The 19,074-nt window shown below is 48.0% G+C and overlaps 1 protein-coding gene across 12 annotated transcripts in view; it reads left to right on the forward strand.

The window, feature by feature from the left end:
• Positions 1-200: 200 nt before the first annotated feature.
• CC2D2A (coiled-coil and C2 domain containing 2A) overlaps positions 201-19,074 on the forward strand; it is a 151,019-nt gene continuing 132,145 nt past the window's right edge. For 10 of the 12 annotated variants that reach the window (XR_011386192.1, XR_011386193.1, XR_011386194.1 and 7 more), the window contains exons 1-4: positions 201-539; positions 5,557-5,613; positions 8,991-9,068; positions 10,915-11,038. Coding sequence is in view for 9 of the 12 variants with exons in the window: in XM_070068049.1 (XP_069924150.1) it covers positions 5,575-5,613; positions 8,991-9,068; positions 10,915-11,038 (241 nt within the window). In the remaining 3 variants the exon portion in view is untranslated. Of the gene's footprint in view, positions 540-5,556; positions 5,614-8,990; positions 9,069-9,416; positions 9,554-9,714; positions 10,433-10,914; positions 11,039-19,074 lie in introns of those variants that run through there. The other 2 variants (XM_070068053.1, XM_070068054.1) reach the window with 2 other exon arrangements.

Here is a 19,074-nt window from a genome sequence, read left to right on the forward strand (position 1 = left end):
AGAACAAGCAGAGATGAAACCTGTGCAGTCAGTCCTCCGTGTTTAGCCCGAAAGTCGCTGAGCGCAGTATTTGCTGGTGGCCTGCGGCACCTCCAGAATCAGGTGACGATGACCTTCTCTGAGTCTAAGTTGCCCCATCCTTGTCATCACCTGTCATTTACATGAAATGCAGGAGGACCAGCTGATGACAAGAGGAAGCTGCACTCCTAGTGTTTTCCCTCATTTTGCTCAGCTCCCCGCTAAGCTGGTTTCTCTTTGCCTCCGTTTTCCTGGGAGGCTTGCCTTCCACTACTAGAAATAAGCTGTCACTTTAAAAGAAAAAAAAAAAAGCCTCCAGTGACCTTCCCTAGGAACGGGTTGCTAAGCTGGTGTTTTTGCTCTGGGCCGTGGCTTGCAGCTCCCCAGGCTGCAGCCCGGGGCCTCCCCAGCTCACTGCCTTTCCCTTCCGGCCACTCAGAGGATTCAACAGCAAGGACCATCTCTCTCCACCTTCCTCCTCTTCCGGGAAGCAGCCAAGTGCCTTTTGTAAAGCACGTAAGGTAAATCAGTTCGTAACGGGAGCAGTGACGCTTTCCTGTTTGCAGTTATGGGTTCCGAGTGAGTGCAGCCTCTCCCTGGGCACCCTGAGAGTAGATTTCATGAACTGGCCGTCCAGGGGATCTCTTCATTATTTACATTTTTACTTCCTGGGACGGGAATACGTAGAGCAGTACTGGGGTGGTTTTGATTCAAGCTGCCTTCTGGCGTCTGGTATGCAGGAAGTGTTAAGTCAGGCTGATCCCGCAGCCTCCAGACCAGCACTCAGCAAATCCTTTGCCGCACGTTGCATTTCTGGGCCTTTCCGTTCTGTGTGGGTCATGGGGAGAAGTACTTGTAGGTGCAAACTTCAGTGGCCTTAAGCAAGGGGTGATTAACCACAGAGCTGCGGATTGCATTGCTTTCCAAAAGACCGCTAGAAAATCCACTGGCTGCAATTAAAACAGATTGTTTCCTTTCACTGCAGAAGGATGCAATGAAAAACTAACGAAGTCTAGCAGGAAATCCAGGTCTGCTGTTGCATTGTACGAACAGTTTCTGCAAATAAATTGAGTACTGGTGTGAAATATCTCTTTCCATAGAAAGATGGATATAGACAGACAGATCTCCTACAGCACATTTACAGAGTCGTTGATTCAAACATTTATTGAGCATTAACAATGTACCAGACAACATGCTTAGGTTTAGAGTGTGAGAAAACAAATTAGACCAGATCAGAAATCCAGCTTGCTGGGGAAAGAGCCCTATAAACAGATGATCATACTACAATGAGCTAAGTGACAAAGGAGATTTACAAAAGGGTCTAAAGGGCTTAGAGCACCTGGGGACCCCTAGGGAGTCCTTAGCATATCGGGTCAATGCATTAGCCATATACCACCGAGGGCAGCTCAAATGTGGCATTTACTTGGGCTCTTTGAGGGCAGTATATACTATATCAAGCTGATAAATGATTCCGTAAAGCTATCTGCCTCTAGCGTGGTACTAAGGGGAGCCATGGTTGGAATAACTCATTGGGTTAGAAAATGAAATCAAAAGGGGTGCATGCGGCACCTCCCCAGGTTTCCGAGTTCCCACTGGAACAGGCTGGGACAGACAAATGCTCTGAGGGTGAGATGGAGAACGTGCTCCGGAGAATAGGGCAGGACCTCTCAGAGGCACCATAAATGGAAACAGAAGACCAATGGCCTTGGACCTGACTGGAGGGAAGGGGTGGGTTATGGTAGCCAGGGCTGAAGGTGGGAAGTCAAGCCTGTAAGTACAGTGGCTCCCATGTCACCCCAGGGCTTTCTGTCCCTCAAGCTCTTTTCCCTCCTCACTCCTTTCTTCACCTTTCCCTTCAACTGTCACCTCTTCTTGCTAATGACACCTCACCCTACCTAGAGCCCAGTGCTGACAGACACTTTACTACTCACTTCCTCCCACTGAGTCCTTACAACTGATTGCTCTTTGAGGTTGGAACACGTTCGCAATTTTACCAGCGAAGGAGCCTGTCTCAGGGAGGTGAAGGCATGGCTGGAATTTGAACTCAGGGCCACACAACTCTTTGTAAAGGCCTCACATGCTTCTGTAAACCCATCGTGTCACTGCTCGACAGAAGGAGGCACAGACTGTGTTGGATTTAAGCGCCGAGGTGGAAATGCTCTGTGAACCGTGTTTCTCCTTTCCTCTTCTTTCATACAGTAGTCCCCACTCACAGGACCCTCTAGGTATGGCTCTGGCCCTCTGACAATGCTTGGAACTAGTTCATTTGTTCAGAGGAAGCATCAGTACTTTTCCTTTAAAAACGTGCTTTCTTTTGAAATCAATCATTCACGGTAGCCTGGAAGGGGGAGGACTCTGGGCTCTTAGAGTCTTGGGGTCAAATTCTGAACATGGCATTTCATAACAACGACCTTGTACAAACTATGGAGTCTGCAAGAGCCTCAGTTTCCTTGTGTATAAATGGGGCATGCGTTGCTGAGCTCGGAGTGTTACCGCGAGAACCAAAAAAGAACGTTTATCGGAAGATCCCAAAAATAGCTGTGCAGTAAATCATAGCTCTTGTTTTGATGTTTCCAGTAGGAATATATTAACAAGCACCCAGTGCATGTGAGGAAGGCAAGCCATGGATGAACACTGGGCAATATTGATTTATCTTTTCTTAGCAACAGAGTTCATAACAAAAATAAATTTTGGTGTCATTTGATTTCCTTAGAATCTCATTCAAAGTTAATGATCAGGAAAGAATGAAAGGGAAAAAAACAACCCCATTACATTTTTCATTTTAGACTTCTGTTGTTTCTTTGTGATTTTTCTTCTGTGTTTTAGTGACTAAAGTATTTCTGGACTCTTTTTTTGCGTTCACAACGACCAGAGTCATTTATGAGACAGTTTCTGTGCCCTTTGGAATTTGCATTCTCAGTGTGGACCCCCGGTTAGCTCTAGGTTAAGGAGGGCCTCCTTCTGGGTTTTTTGTGTGGTTGACAATAGGATTTCAGATCCTTTACTTGCCTTTAACATGCTAATTCCCCAGGAGGGTCAGCTAACCCTTGACCATCTCAAATTTGCTGTTTAAATGACCAAATCCTGGATAAGATTGGGATTGCATGGATGTTAGAAAGGGCGTATGATTGGTTAGCTCCGGGCCTGATGTTTGCATATTCTCCCAACATTTATGGCAGCTTAGAGAGGACAATGATGCTTTAAATGGTTCCAGAAGGTGGCTATGGACTTAGTCATGCGTTTAACAAACACACATTCGATGTCTGTTGTGTGGTATAGCCCTAGGCTCTGGGGAAGGGGAGGTGTCAGGGAAAAAACAATGAGCAAAATACTGCTCCTGCCTTCTTATAGCTATGTTCTAACAGGCCTGGACAGACAGTAAACAATGGTAAGGAGGGTAAGGTATCTGGGGACTCCCAAGAGAGTGGAAGCGAGACTTCATCATTGTTTTGTGAATGGTCAGGGAAGACTTCTTGAATAAAATGAAATTTCAGAAGGGACCTGGAGGAAATAAAAGAGAGGGTAAGAGCTGTAAAGCTGTGCAGGTATCTTGGGAAAGAGAGGACGTGACGTCAAGTGAAATAAGCCAGACACAGAAAAGACAAATACCACATATTCTCAACTCACTCTGAAAACAAAACGGTGATTACTAGAGGCTTCTAGTAGTAGGGGGAGAGAGAGGGAGCTTGATAATGGGAACAAATCAGAGCGAGGGCTAATGAATCAGTTCCTAGAATCACACAGCATAGTGGGAAGACTATAGTAAGCTAGCACATGCTGTATGAACAAACAGAAGAGGGAAGACCCAAGCCTCCAGCCATGAAGTATGTCAAACAAGGGGAAGTGCTGATTACTCTGTTTTGATCAGTACATAGTGTGTACATGTATGTATTGAATTGTCACACCATAACCCATAGATGCACACAATTATTTTGAACACATTTTTTAAAAAGAGAAAGTTCTAGGCAAAGGGAACAGCAGTTCAAAGGCCTTCAGGGAAGATGGTTCCAGCACAAGTCAAGTAAGGCCTTTTGGGCCACACAAGGGATTTCAGATTTTACTCGGGTGAGAAAGGGAAGTCATTGGAGGATTTTGAACAGGGGAATGATATGACCCCTGCGGCTTCAATGCAGAGAATACTGTGGGTGAGCAGTGTGGGGAGCAGAGAAATCAGCAGGCTCTCGTAGTGCTGCGGACCAGGGCGATTAGAGTGCATGAGGTGCATGGGAGCGATGGGACCCTGCATACAACTTGAAGGCAAAGCCGGCAGCTGGATGTGCCTCTCAGAGCGTGAGAGGAGGTAAGAGGGACCGCGAGGTTTCTGACCTGAGCAGAATGGATTTCTGTGTATCCTAGCAGAGATCACAGCACAGTCAGACTCGGGTTTAAAAGCCAAGACCTGCATTTGGGACGTGTCAAGGAAATTGAAGGTGCTCGTCAGGCAGTCACATCCTTGAGTCTGGAGGGCTTTGGAGATGTTTGAACTGAGGAAGTCCCTTGGGAAGCATGCATTAGAGAGGGTGCTTAAAGCCAACAGACAGGATGCTATGGCCAGGGAATGAGCCCTGGGACCCATCCACCCCAATTTTTTGGTTCTTGGAGAGATAAAGAGAAACTAGCAGAAGAGTGAGAAAACCAGGAGAGAACTTCTCCCTCATGTCCCAGAACCAAGTGCAAAGAGTATTTCCAAAGGCAGCAATGGGTCGCTTTCACTGCTTAATGCCTCTGCTGTGGTCAGTCACACAGAAACTGACAGTAGATGCAGCAATGCGGGGGTTATTGGGAACTCTGGAAAGAGCAGTTTCAAGATATGCTAAACACACACCCCCACAAAAGACTAGAAATACAATGAGTGTTTTCAGGGGTTTCCTATAAAGGTTGAAAACTGAGCAACAGCTAGAAAGAGAAAGGGTTTTGTTGAAAGACAGGGACAAACTACAGCACTTTCTGCACTGATACAGTGGAGCCGGTAGAGCAGGAAGAGGTGGTCATCCAGGTGAGAGGAGGGCACTGTCAGGATCAAGGTCCTGGAGGAAGGGACACGATGGGGCCCAGGGCACAGGCAGGGCAGTTGGCCAGATGAGTGCACAGATGATTCAAGGCAGCAAGCAGAGGCAGAGGGGAGACACGATTCAGTGAGGTGCTGCATGTGGAGAGGAGATGCAGATCCTTCCTGGTCTCATCTGTTTGTTCAGTAAAACGAGACCCAAGGCCAAGGGCAGAGTGTGGAGGGGCGGGAAGGTATAGGCTGAAGGAAGAGGAGACACTCTGGAACATTCCCTCCAGAGCTAGATTCCAATCGGGCTCATCTGGCTCCAGGGTTACAGTAAAGTCAGGCTCATGCGGACAGGGGTCTGGCATTCTCCTCCCTCTGTGCTTGTTTTCACAAGGCCTGGGGTCTGCAAGTGTCCCTGGTCAGGGGGCAGAAAGTCTACACAAACATCACTAGCCATCAAGACCAGCTTCCTACTTAGCAACAGGAAGAACTGTATTTCATCGATTCTCAAATAACTGGCTTCTTTATTTTTTAACTGGCAGGGTTCCATCTTGGCCAATATGAATCCCAAGGAAGAAAAAGTGAAAATCATTGCAGAAGTAAGCGGCTGCCTAGATGTTCCTTTGTGTGTTTGTGTGTGCACGTGCATGTTACATGTATTTGCAGCGCGGGAACAGGCACTTGTTGCATGTGTTAAAAGAACTCCAGCCAGTTAGACTGAGTAGAGAGTTTGGTTAAGCAAAGAATGATTCTGGAATTGTGCAGCCCTTAGAACCAGAAGAGGTTCAGAGGTCTCCCTTGCCAATATGAGCAGGCAGCACCTAGGGATAGAAAACAAAAGCTCAGGAGACAGCACTGTGGCATAGAGAGTAAAGCCGCTGCCCGCAATGCCAGCATCCCATATGGGCACTGGTTTGAGTCCCAGCAGCTCCACTTCCAATCCAACTCCCTGCTAATGCACCTGAGAAAGCAACAGAGGATGGCCGGAGTACTTGGGCTCCTGCACCCACATGGGAGACCTGGAATAAGCTCCTGGCTCCTGGCTTCAGACTGGCCATTTGGGGAGTGAGCTAGCAGATGGAAGGCCTCTCTCTCTCTCTCTCTCTCTCTCCCCCATCTCTCTGTGTAACTCTGCCTTTTAAATAAATAAATAAATCTTTAAAAAAGGAAAAGCAAAGAAAAGAAAACAGAACTGCACTCCAGAAACAGCTTCATTGGCTACAGCTCAGGCCTGTGGATTTGAACATGGACTGAGCACTTGGCCACAGTGAGTGACTGCAGCTTAGCTGCTGTGATTGGCTGAGACTCTCCCAAATCAACTACCACTCCCCCAAATCAGGCTTTCCGTTAGTTTGCATGCTAAGATATCCCAAGTTATGCTGCAACCCCCCAAGTATGGAGACCTCCTCAGGCCAAGCTTAGTTTCACACACACCTACTGCATGCACACAGAGAGTGTGTCTCACTCCTGCAGGGGGTGGATGATGGGGGACACGCAGCCTTGTGGCTCTCCACTCCCAGCTCCACCTGAATGCACCAGAGCTGTCTCTCACCGTCTCGTGAGTCCCAGCACACAACAGCTCCAAGTTTATACCTACTACTGGATCCAGCTCGGACTGAAACAAATTGATTTCTAAAGAAATTCGGATGAATGGTAACAACGTGCCCATTATAATGGCTGAGGCCCACAGTATGACCCACTGTAGGCAAAAATTCCCAAAGCACTGTGCAGACCAGGAGAAGGGAGGCCATCTACAAACTGGAGACCTCCAGACACAGGTGTGATATTCGACTGGATTTCTATTTCTCCCTTGACTCAATGCTGATAGGTTGGAGGCCACAGAGACAGATGGGGAGACAATGCGTGTTTCAAAAAGCCTGAGGGGGGCCGGCGCTGTGGCTCACTAGGCTAATCCTCCGCCTTGCAGCGCTGGCACACCAGGTTCTAGTCCCGGTCGGGGCGCCGGATTCTGTCCCGGTTGCCCCTCTTCCAGGCCAGCTCTCTGCTGTGGCCAGGAAGTGCAGTGGAGGATGGCCCAAGTGCTTGGGCCCTGCACCCCATGGGAGACCAGGAGAAGTACCTGGCTCCTGCCGCCGGATCAGTGTGGTGCACCGGTTGCAGCACGCCAGCCGCGGCGGCCATTGGAGGGTGAACCAACGGCAAAAGGAAGACCTTTCTCTCTGTCTCTCTCTCTCTCTCACTGTCCACTCTGCCTGTCAAAAATAAATAAATAAATAAAAACAAAAAAAATAAAAATAAATCAAAAAGCCTGAGGGAACTCATTATAAAACCATGTGGATTAATTTAAGCAAGACATGAAACACTAAAAAACTACATAAATTCCTATTTGCTTATTTGTTCCTACAACAATACGCTTTGCACCTCTAATTCCTGGGGAAGCAGCAGTGGACAAACCGTGGGTCCCTCCCTTTTTTTTTTTTTTTTTTTTTTGACAGGCAGAGTGGACAGTTAGAGAGAGAGAGACAGAGAGAAAGGTCTTCCTTTGCCGTTGGTTCACCCTCCAATGGCCGCCATGGCCAGCCCGCTGCGACCGGCACACCACACTGATCCGATAGCAGGAGCCAGGTACTTCTCCTGGTCTCCCATGGGGTGCAGGGCCCAAGCACTTGGGCCATCCTCCACTGCACTCCCTGGCCACAGCAGAGAGCTGGCCTGGAAGAGGGGCAACCGGGACAGAATCCGGTGCCCCAACCGGGACTAGAACCTGGTGTGCCAGCGCTGCAAGGCGGAGGATTAGCCTAGTGAGCCGCGGCGCCGGCATGGGTCCTCTTGGAATGTACATTCTGTCTTAAGTTTCTCTGGGCAGTTTCCCTTTGGCTAAGGGACAAAATATTATTGGAAAGCAAAAATAACCTAGATTTCTCCTACATCCATTCCCAGTCAAAAAAAAAAAAAAAAAAAAAAAGCTCAGAAAGGAGAAAAGAACCATACTTGCACACTTGAATTTTAACACTACCCCATCTTCTAAGTTAGTGAGTTCCGGAGCTGAGAACAGGTCCCACCCTGTGGGGCCTATAGGAGGAGGAGGACCGAGTGAGGATGGAGAGGAGCCAGAGATCGGGTCATGGAGACCAAGGAAACTCCAATCCAGTCCCATTCTCTGGTTCGGAGCCCAGTTCTTGCCTGGGTAACTAAAGTTCTTGTCTTCCCTAACCCCAATGGCCAAGGGGAGAACACAGCTGCCCAGCCACCTGCAGGACACTTCTTTGAAATCTTAAATAACTAAAACCCATGCTTTGTATTCCAATCTTGTTTCAGTAGAAAAACAAAGTATCTCCCAACTAATAACTTGGGTGTACCAGGGAAAGGTTCTGTGTGCTTGCAACTCAGTTTGTGGAACTCCAGGACTTGAAAACTTCAAAGTGTGAACACATGAGCGCTCTCAGGCTGTTTTGTAACAACAATGTGGGAAGAGGAAGTGAAGTCTGCATGGTTAAAGGATTTCTCCCTTTTTGAGGTGATCAGCCACAATTTCCTCTAAATGGAAACTCCCTGGCGATTTCACTTGTTTTTTGGTAGGTTTTTAATTCCTTCCATGCTGGTAAGGCTGGGCGGCAGAAGAACCAACCTGTGAAATCTCAAATGTGCTTGTGATGTCTGGCCGGTCCCAGGTCTTGCATCTGTCCTAGTAGGGTCACTGGCTAGTCATCTTTCTTAGACTGAGCTCCAAGGGCAAGGTGCATGTGGCATTCAGCTCTGCCCCCACAAGGCTTAGAACACAGCAGGTGCTCTGTAATGCCCCGTGCGTGAACAGGACCTGGAATGTTTCGATTTGGATCGGACTTTGGAAGAACATGTCTCCTTTGAGAGGAGTGGAGGGTGCTGTCTGTTTAGGTTATGTTAACTGTCCTTTCCCTCTCGCTCAACACTAGTGGCCAGAGGCCCAAGGTCAGGATGACGATTTTAATTCTAGTGCCTAAAATCACACCCCTCTTGTGTTTGCGTTTTAACCAAGGAGTTCACTGAAAATGAAGAGGATGCAGCTGTGGGAAGGAGGAAGAAGAAGGTTCAAAGGCAACAAAGAAAGAAACAGGTAGGAAGAGATGAGAAACTGGTCTGGATCAGCAACCAGCCAGACCCCAGGGGCCACCGTGGGAAGCCTCCTTTCTGGGGATTCGGCCTGCTCTAGGCTACTGCGATGCAGGGATGCGGATGGACCGTCCCAGGTGTAGGGCCCTGGGGTGCGACTTTCCGTGTGATCCTCGCAATAAGCCTGTGATCCAGACTTGGAGCCTTTTCCCTCAAAGTTTTCTCCCACCGCCTGAGAGTCTCAAAGCCTGGCCAAGAGCCTCTGCCGTTCCCAGCAAAGGCCCTGAACTAAGACGGCGGTAGAGGGCAGTGCAGGATCACAGATCTGGGGAACGCCTCCCATCCCCAGCGCCAAACCCGAATTCCCTACACTCTCAGCCACAGACTAACTCCGGGCTGCCAGTGCTCCCCACCTCTCCACAGGGTCCCCACCCTGGGCTGGGAGCATCCCCGGCCTGCTCGGCTTCTTCACTGCCCTCAGTCCCCCTGGTAAGGAGTTGCCCCCCGCGAAGAGAGAGGGACAGTGCTATTGTGGCTGGGAGATTTGCTGGGAACTCACTTCCCAGAAGAGGGAGGGAGGGAGGAGGGGGAGCGCCATTTTGAGCCTGCAATCACGTGATGGGATTGCCCGGCGAGAAGGGGCCAGGGAGGGAGGGACACTCGGAGAGCCCAGTCCGAGGCCCGGAAGGAGGGGAGGTCCCTCGCTGCACCTTGTAGCCCTGCACCCTCCCGCGCGTGTTCTTTCCTGCAGGCTGGGGCGGGGGGATGGGGGCTGCCCAGGTCGGGGCGAGGGCGGTGGCAGAACCGCTCGGCCACGTGGGCCCGCAGGGACGGGAGCCTTGCCTGAGGCTTTAGCTGCCTGGGTCAGTCTGTGGCTCTGCGGAAGGCAGCAGCTGCAAAGAGTTCAAGCCCTGAGCCCTGCAGTCTGGGGCACAGTGAGCCCTGGATGACAAGGCGAAGCCGGCAATGGAGCCTGGAGGAAGGGGTGGAGGGGGCGGGGACGCGGGAGAGACCGTAACAGCTCCCAGGAGCTGAGCACTTAGGTGCCTGGCTTGCACCTGCCCCCCACCCCACCCCACCCGCCCCAGCCCCGATCACGGGCCACGCAGCGCAGCTGTGGCGAGCTCGGCCTGAAACCTGCGGCCGTGTTTCTTGAGCCCAGCTGCACGCAACAAGCGTCTCGGGCGCTTCTTGTTCACGAGAGGCCGCGGCTGCACCCTGGTCCTCTATTTAAGACAGAGCCGCTGCGCTTGGCGCCAGGCCGCGTGCACTGTAGCCGCCCCAGAAGTGCGCTCCTTGCTATTTTTCCTCTTTCATGGATGAAAAAGCAGAGCACCAGCAAGGGAACTGTCGGCCCAGAGCCCCACGGTCAGTCTGGGGTTGGCACCGCGCCTGGGTCTGATTGGGCCCCCAAAGCATCCTGGCCAGCCCGCTGCCCGGAGAATTTGGGGAAGGAGCCGGGCACTGTGGTTGGGGCACAGAGAGGACTCCATGCTTCATGTGAGTTATCCAGGCGCGGTAACTCCTTCTCGGCTGTCTCCAGATATCCTGGATTCAGGAATGAATTACTTGGGTGTGATGCTCCCCCAGGCTGCTTCAGAGCGTTACACAGTATACCCAGAAAAGATGAAAATAGCCCTTGTGTTTTGGGGTGCCTCCGTAATTTCATGAAAACCCTCCTTAAAGACACCCAAGGCTGGCACCACCTCTGGGACACCCACAGTGACCCGAGACGGGGCCCAGGCTTCCCCAGGTCTGCTTAGTGCTGAGGGTCACCCCTTTCTGGCGACCCACTGCACCCCACAGACAAACTGAGTCACAAGTCTCAATCTCTCACCTTCTGTCCACAGCCCCCGACTGCTGGCCCAGAGGAAATGGTGTCCGAAAACCCCCACCTCGGTCCCCAGCAGGAGCCGGGGCAGGAAGAGCCTAAGACTCACCTCCTGAGTACCACCGCCCGGCGGGGCCCACGCAGTAAGTGTGTCTTGGTTGCATTCAGCTGGTACTTACTAAGTGCCTGCTGTCAGCTCAGTGCTGCCTGACTGATTCGGGGAGTTTTTTTTCCTGGGTACCATTTTTTTCTACATGACCCCTGCTGCTCTACTCCTTCACCCCAATGCTCTGGTTAAGTCTCTGGGGGAAAGGCCACTTAGCTTAGGCATGTGTTTCTAGAACCGCCTGCGTCAGCGTGTGCCAACTGAAATAGCAATGGCACAGATAGTCAAGTGCACAGAAATTCAAAAGAGGGTGACAGTTCAGGATTTCCGCAGCTGTTCCTCAGTATTCCCGAGGATGGGCCCAGGGCCCTCTGTGGGTGTCGGAATCCTTGGTTGCTCAGGTTCCTCATGGAAGGTAGCGTTTGCCTATAACCCATGCAATGCAGGGCCACCCGTAGAGTCCTCTCTGTTACCCACAGCATCTCCTTCAAGGTCAATGCTGTGTGAAGTGTTCTATTGCTTAGGGTATAGTGACAAGGGGAGTAGCGTGGAGTCTACATGCTCAGGACGGAGCCCCATGGTACAGGGGGCCGACTGTGCCAGTGAAGGGGACGTTGGCGGTGAAATCGGTGACTCGCCCCTTGAGGACACCCTGGTCTTCCCCCGCCAAGAACTTGGCCTGCATTTTCCAGCACCTGCGCTTCCCCACTCAGTGAAGTAACGTTAATGATCTCACTTTAGAGCACAGCATTGCCCCTTTCTCCTTACTTCTCATGAAAAGCAGGTTAAACAATAGAAGTGTCCTCCACATCTTTAAAAGATTTGTTTCTTTGAAAGAGAGAGCGGTGTCTTCTGTCCCCTGGCTCACTCCCCAGATGCTGCAATGGCTGGCCTGGGCCAGGCTGAAGCCAGGAATCTGGAACTCCATCTTGGTCTCCCATGTGGGTGCAGGAGCCCATAAAGGTGGGTTAGTAGGGAGCTGAATCTGAAGTGGAGCAGCCAGGATTCAAACCCCAGCTCATGCGGGATGTCACTGCAACACCTGCACCGTCGAATTTCCTGTTACATGATTGTTACACTATTTCCCTGTGACAGGGCTGGGGAATAACATAACTGTTGAAATTAGAGGGCTATTTTTAAAAATGTTTATTTACTTTCATCTACTTAAAAGGCACAGCAAGGGCGGGGCGGCAGTTGAGGGAGAGATTGAGATCTGCTGTGTGCTGGTACATTTCCTAAAAGTCTGCAGAAAATGCCCTAAGAAAAATGTGGCTTCAGTGGAAGAGAAATGACCTGGTGAGAGCTGTTAGGGCTTGGTAAAAATAGAACCAACATTCATTCCACAGAAATGCTCAAAATTATTCATTACTGAAGATTACCACTTATCTTAGCCAGCTCAGGCTGCCGCACAAAATAGCATGGACTGTTTGGCTTAAACAACACATTTCTTTTCTGGAGTCCTGGAGGCCAGAAGTCTTGGACCAGGGACCCAGCTGGTGGGTTTCTGGTGAGGCCTGTCTTCCTGGGTTGCAGGTAACTGCCCGTCCTGCTGTGTGCTTGCCAAACTTCTTCTCCGTAGGTGTGCTGTGAGGAGGGTGTGGCCCTGGGTCGTCTTTTTGTCTCTTTTTTTTTTTTTTTCCAAGATTTATGTATTTGAAAGGCAGAATTACAGAGGCAGGCAGAGAGAAAGAGAGCGAGCGAGCACGAGCATTCAATTGCTGGTTCACACCCCAAATGACCACCATAGCTGCAGCTGGGCCGGTCTGAAGTTAGGCGCTTCATCCAGGTCTCCCACGTAGGTGCAGGGGTCCAAGTCCTTGGGCCATCCTACACTGCCTTCCCAGGCACATTATCAGGGAGCTGATGAGAGGTGAAGTAGCTGGGACGCAAACCAGCACCCATATAAGATACAGGTGTTGCAGGCTTTGCTCACTGTGCCACAATGCCGGTCCCCATGGGCCAAAGAGACCTCAGTCCTGACACTCCAGGGCACAGTTTCATGACCTTGTTTGACCTTTACTGCCTCCATAAGCCGTGTCTCCAGGTACAGTTGCCCTGAGTGCTAGCCCTACAACACAAGAGTTTGAGAGGACACACAATTCCGTCCTTAGCACAACTATTGAGTACTTCAATCATTATTTCAAAATCAAGGGACAAAATGTCAAGAGGTGACTGGTAATAAAGGCTCTGTGGGATGAAGGCAGATTTTTTTCCTTATATCTTAAGACGGGGAAAATACTCTCCATTGTGACCTGGGGGAGGGGAGGAGGGGCTGGTGATTGTAATAATCAAATAAAAATATGGGGTCTGGCATTGTTGCCCCGGCATCCCATATGGGCACTGGTTTGTGTCCCGGCTGCTCCACTTCCAGCCCAGCTCCCTGCTAATGGCCTGGGAAATGCAGTGGAAGATGGCCCAAGTGTTGGGCCCCTGCAACCCATGTGGGAGACCAGATGAAGCTCTGGGCTTCAATCTGGCTGAGCTCTGGCCATTGTGGTCATCTGGGGAGTGAATCAGCAGATGAAAGATCTATTTTTCTGTCTCTCCTCACTCTAACTCTGCCTTTCAAATAATTTTTTAAAAAATCAAAAATTGATGTAGGTTTTAAAAATATTTATTTGGAAGGCAGAGAGACAAAAAGAGCTCCCGTCTGCTTTTTCTTTTCCTAGTGGCCAAGGCTGCCCCTGCCTGAAGCTGGGAACTAGGAACTTAGTTGAGGGCTCCCACGTGGATGACAGAAACCCAGTTATTTGAGCCATCACTTTGCCTTCCAGGGTCTGCATTAGCAGACTGCTGGAGTCGGGAACAGGAGCTGGGGATCAAATGCCAGCATGCCAATATGGAATAGGGCTATCTTAACTACTAGGCCAACTACCCACCCCAGAGGTATCTTAAAATTATAAAGCACTGGATAAATGTACAGAAACTAAGAGGTCTAGGAGTATGAGAAGATTTATGCACTAGTCAAAATCGTAATTTCTGATTTGGAGAGTGTGGAGATACAGAGTTGGTACTTGGCTGCTTGGACAAAGTCGGAGCCCTGCACAGAGCCTGGAGTTTCTACTGACCTGGCAGCACCAGTGCACCAAGCTGTAGAGAAAGCATCTCTGGAGGCGGCTAGGGAAACTTGCAGAGAACAGGGCTGTGTGTGGGGGCAGCGTTGGGGTGCAGCAGATTAAGCCGCTCTTTGACATGCACGTGTGTCATACGGGAGTGCCAGTTTGAGTCCCAGCTGTCTCGTTTCCAATCCAGCTCCCTGGCAATGTGCCTGGGGAAGCAGCAGAGGAAGGCCTGAGTGCTTGGGCCCCTGCCACCCGTGGAAGTGTGGAATACCCCGCTGGAGCTCCTGGCTGCAGCCTGGCCCTGCCCTGGCCACTGCAGTCATTTGAAGAGTGAACAAGCAGATGGAAGATCTCTCTGTCTCTCCCTCTCTTTCATTCTGTCTTTCAAATAAAAAAATGAAACTTTTTTTTAAAGAAAAGAGATTAATAGTAGTCACTTTTTTTTTAATGTGTGGCAAGCACTAGTCAGAAATAAGTCAAAATCCACAAAAAAGTATCCATGAAGATAACAGAACAGGTGTCATTCATTATATCAGCACACTCTAGAGTGAGAGACAGGAGACAGGCAAGTCACAGGGAATGATGGGTGCTCTGAGAAGCACCCTACCATAAGCAGGGCAGGTGTGGCAAGGCAGGGGACAGAGGACCTGAGCCTTCCCAGTATGTAGGAATTCTCTCCAGGGAGAGTGTTGGGTGAGGATGATTTTGGACTTTGAGCTTGAAAACTCACAAACTTGTGAGCAGAAAACACATAGTAGGTCAAGAGCAAAGTGGAAGCTGTAATGTCCTTTATGACCAAGTCTCATGAAGCACACATCAGTGCTGTTTATCAATAGTGTATCAGTAAATCCAGCCTGTGTTCAATGGGAGGGAATTGGGCTCCAACTTCTGAAGAGGTATGTCAGAACTTATGGGTATATTTTCAAATTATCTCATCTTTATTTTTTAAGATTTATTTATTTATTTGAAAGGCAGAGTTACAAAGAGGCAGAGAGAAGGAGGGAGGGAGGGAGAGAGGTCCTCCATCCACTGGTTCACTCCCCAGATGGCCACAATGGCCAGAGATGTACCCATCTGAAGCCCAGAGCCAGGAGCTTCTTCTGGGTCTCCCACATGGGTGCAGGGACCCAAGGACTTAGGCCATTTTCCACTGCTTTCCCAGGCCACAGCAGAGAGCTGGATCAGAAGTGGAACAGCTGGGACTTGAACTGGCACTCCTATGGCTGCTGGCACTGCAGGCAGCAGCTTTACCTGTTATGCCACAGCGCCAGCCCCTCGTTCATCTTTCTTTTAAAACTCTGACTTTTCTACTCAGAAATCCATAATTGCATCATGTGCAAAGCAGACTTTAACGTTTTCTGCATCTGAGCCCCAATGCCATTAGGACCCTCTCTACTCTTCTCCAGTCTTTCCCCTGGCTGATTCCTTACCTGCATCTGAGAGCCCCATGACCATGCAAACATTCCCAGCTTTTGTTTCCACTTAAAGGAAGTTCTCCACCTCTTCCTCTGTCACACTTATGACTGGGAGGCCGCAGAGTTGTAGCAATTACAACTGTGGTCTTTTGGCAGACGTTTAGCACAGCAGTTAAGATGCCACCTGGGATCCCCATATCCAAGTGCCTGGGTTCAAGTCATAGCTCCGCTGCTGGTTCTAACTCCCCACTAATGTGCACCCTGGGAGGCAACAGGTGATGGCTCAAATACTTGGAACGCTGACACCTGAGTGGAAGACCTGGGTGGAATTCCTGGCTCCTAGCTTTAATCTAACCCAGCCCCAACTACTGTGGGCATTTGGGGAGGGAACCAGCAGATGGGACATCTTATCTTTCCTTCTCTCTCCCTCTTGCTCTGACTCTGCCTCTCTGCCTTTCAAATAAATGAATTATAAAAAAAATCAAGGACTTTGGCCTCAGACAAACGTGGGTACCAGGCTCTGACTGTCTTACTCCCATAGGCAAATTCCTGAACCTCCCTCAACCTCCGTTTCATTATCTATGAAAGGGGATGAGACTAGAATGCCTTAATATCTCCACAGCGTTTCTGCTTCAGTTGGGGATGAGAGGAAAAGAGAAAGTAAATAAAATCAAGATGAAAAGTATACGTCCCAGCAGCTGGTAAGAAGTGCTATAGAGGAGGAGGAGGAAGCTGGGTGAGGCTGCACGGGGAGTAGAAGGGCTTCCTTTATAAAAAGGATATGGGGACTGGCATCCTGGTGCAGCAGGTTCAGCTGCCCCTTGCAATGCTAGCTTCCCATATGGGAGCACCAGTTTGAGTCCCAGCTGCTCCATTCCCACTCAGCTCTCCGCTAATGCATTTGGGAAGCAGGGGATGACGGCTCAAGGGCTTGGGCTCCTGCCGCACATGTAGGAGATCCAGATGGAGTTCTCAAAAACCCTCAGGACCTATTTTTATAAGAATTCAAAGGTGCATGTAAGTATACGTAACTCCAGTAACTTCTACAATTCACCAGACTGAACAGTTAGCAACATTTTTTCATGTTACTTCATCTTTTTTCTCTTTTTTCTTCACCAGAACATTTTTATTCTTAATTGTGGTTAAAAAAAAATTAAAATTTACCATCCTAACCATTTGTAATCACACAATTCAGTGGAATTAGCCATAGTCACATTGTTGTGCAACTGACATCTAGAACTTTTTCATTTTGCAAAACTGAAACTAAGCATCAGCTTCCTTTCCCCTCTTCTCCCTGTAGCCCATGGCATCCAGTATTCTGCTTATTTGTCTATGAATTTGACTACTTTAGACACCTCGTGGAAGTGGAATCAAACAGTATTTGTCTTTTGTGTCCTGGTGGTTCATCCGTATTGTAGCGTGTGACAGAATTTCCCTCCTTTTTTAGGCTTAATATCCTAGTGTACCTATGCACAATGTTTTATTTAGCAGCTGTGAATAATGTTGCTATAAACATGAGTGAAAACAAGAGAAGTCTTTAAAAAGTTCATGGACATGTATATTATAGAAAAAACTGCATTTTTAGCACCAAAATGAACTTTTCTTTTAATTCCATTTTCCATTGAACTTGTTGAAGTATCTTTATAGAACCTCAAGTTTTTACTCACAATACTTTGAAGTAAATATTCAGAAATGGCATTGCTGGATCATATGGCAATTCTAATTTATTTTTTTGAAAAGTCACCAAACTATTTTTCCACAGCAACTGCACCATTTTACCACCAACTGTGCACAAAGATTCTGGTTTCACTTCAACCTTGCTGATATCTGTTATTTTCTATGTTTTCCTATAATAGCAATTCTAAAGGGGTATGAAATTCTTACTATGGTTTTTATTTGCTCTAAGATTAGGAATGTTCATCTTTTTTCATGTGTTTGATGGCTCCTTGTATATTATCTTTGGAGAAATGGCTACTTAAGTCCTTTCTTCATTTTTAACTATTTTCTTGTTGAATTGTAGGAATTCTTTGAGTATTCAGGATAACAACCTCTCTTCAAACATGACTTTCAAGCATTTTCTCCCCTCAACAGGTTGTCTTTTCACTCTATTGATTGTGTTGTCTTTTGAAGCAGAAAAGGATTTAAATTTGATGCTGCCCCATTTGTCTCTTTTTAAGATTTTATTTATTTGAGAGGTGGAGTTACAAAGAGAGAGAAAGGTCTTCCATCTGCTGGTTCACTCCCCAAATGGCTGCAACAGCCGGAGCTGGGCCAATCCAAAACCAGGAGCTTCTTCCGGGTCCTCCATGCAGGTGCAGGGGCCCAAGCACTTGGTTTATCTTCGACTGCTTTCCCAGGCCATAGCAGAGAGCTGGATCAGAAGTGGAGCAGCCGAAACTCAAATTGGCACCCATAAGGGATGCCGGCACCACAGGCAGATGCTTAGCCCATGGGCCCAAGAGTATTTTGGAGTTTTTGATGCACAAGTTGTTTGCCTCCATTATTAGGTTAATTCTTTAGTGTTTTGTTCTTTTCAATGTTATTATAAATTGAATTCTTTTCATTAATTTCATTTTGGATGACTCATTGTTACTATATGCAAACTCAGCCATTTTTTATGTGTTCTGTATCCTGCAGCTTTGCTAAATTGATTTTATTCTAACGGTTTTTCTTTCTGGTAAAACCTTGGGGATTTTCTATATAAATACATATCAGCTGCAAAGAGATGTTTTCTTTCCCAATTTGTATGCCATTCATTTATTTTCCTTGTCTAACTGCTCTCGTTGAGACTTCTAATACTAATGTTGACTAAAACGACAAAAAGCAAGTAACTTTACCTTTTTTCTGTTCTAGAAAAAAATTTTCAATTTTTTACCATTGTATATAATGTTAGCTGTAAGCTTTTCATATTGCCCTTTTTTCTGTTGAGGAAGTTGCCCACTACTCTTAATTTGTTGTATGAAAGGGTGTTGAATTTCATCAAGTGCTTTTCTGTTTGTTGGGATGATCATGTTGCATTTGTTTTTCATTCTGTTGATGTGCTTTATTATATGTTGGTTTGTCCATGTAGCCTAATTCCCTTTCTGAATGTTAAGGAGAGAGTTGCCTCTTTCCAAGTAACTCTTCCAGGAAAGGATTATTAACTTGGGCTGGAGCTAATGCTAATATGAAGGATCTGCAAAAAGTTCATGGAAAATGCATATTATTAAAAAACTGTGCTTGGATTTCAGAAAAATTTTGCACCAAAATAAATGTATCTTTTAATTCCAATTTCCATGAAATTTTTGAAGTCTCCTCATACTCTGTAAATGGATCATAATGCATTCCCTCTTAATCACTTTATGAACACTGTTTACTTATATTTTCCCAGGTAAAATCTGAGATTCAGTGGTTTTCCCAGGCCTACCAAGAAAATCTATGCTCATGGATTGATATTGAGAAAGCTACAGAACTTTTAAGCTCATATAATTCCATTTTATTTTCTTCCCTAACCACGTGAGGCTGAGAGAGAGGGAGAGAGAAAGAAAGAAACAGCTAGATAGGGGCTGGCGTTGTGGCATAGCAGGTTAAGCTGCCACCTGTGACACCGGAATCCT

Source organism: Oryctolagus cuniculus, chromosome 2, assembly GCF_964237555.1.
Source record: "Oryctolagus cuniculus chromosome 2, mOryCun1.1, whole genome shotgun sequence".
Taxonomy (NCBI): Eukaryota; Metazoa; Chordata; class Mammalia; order Lagomorpha; family Leporidae; genus Oryctolagus; species Oryctolagus cuniculus.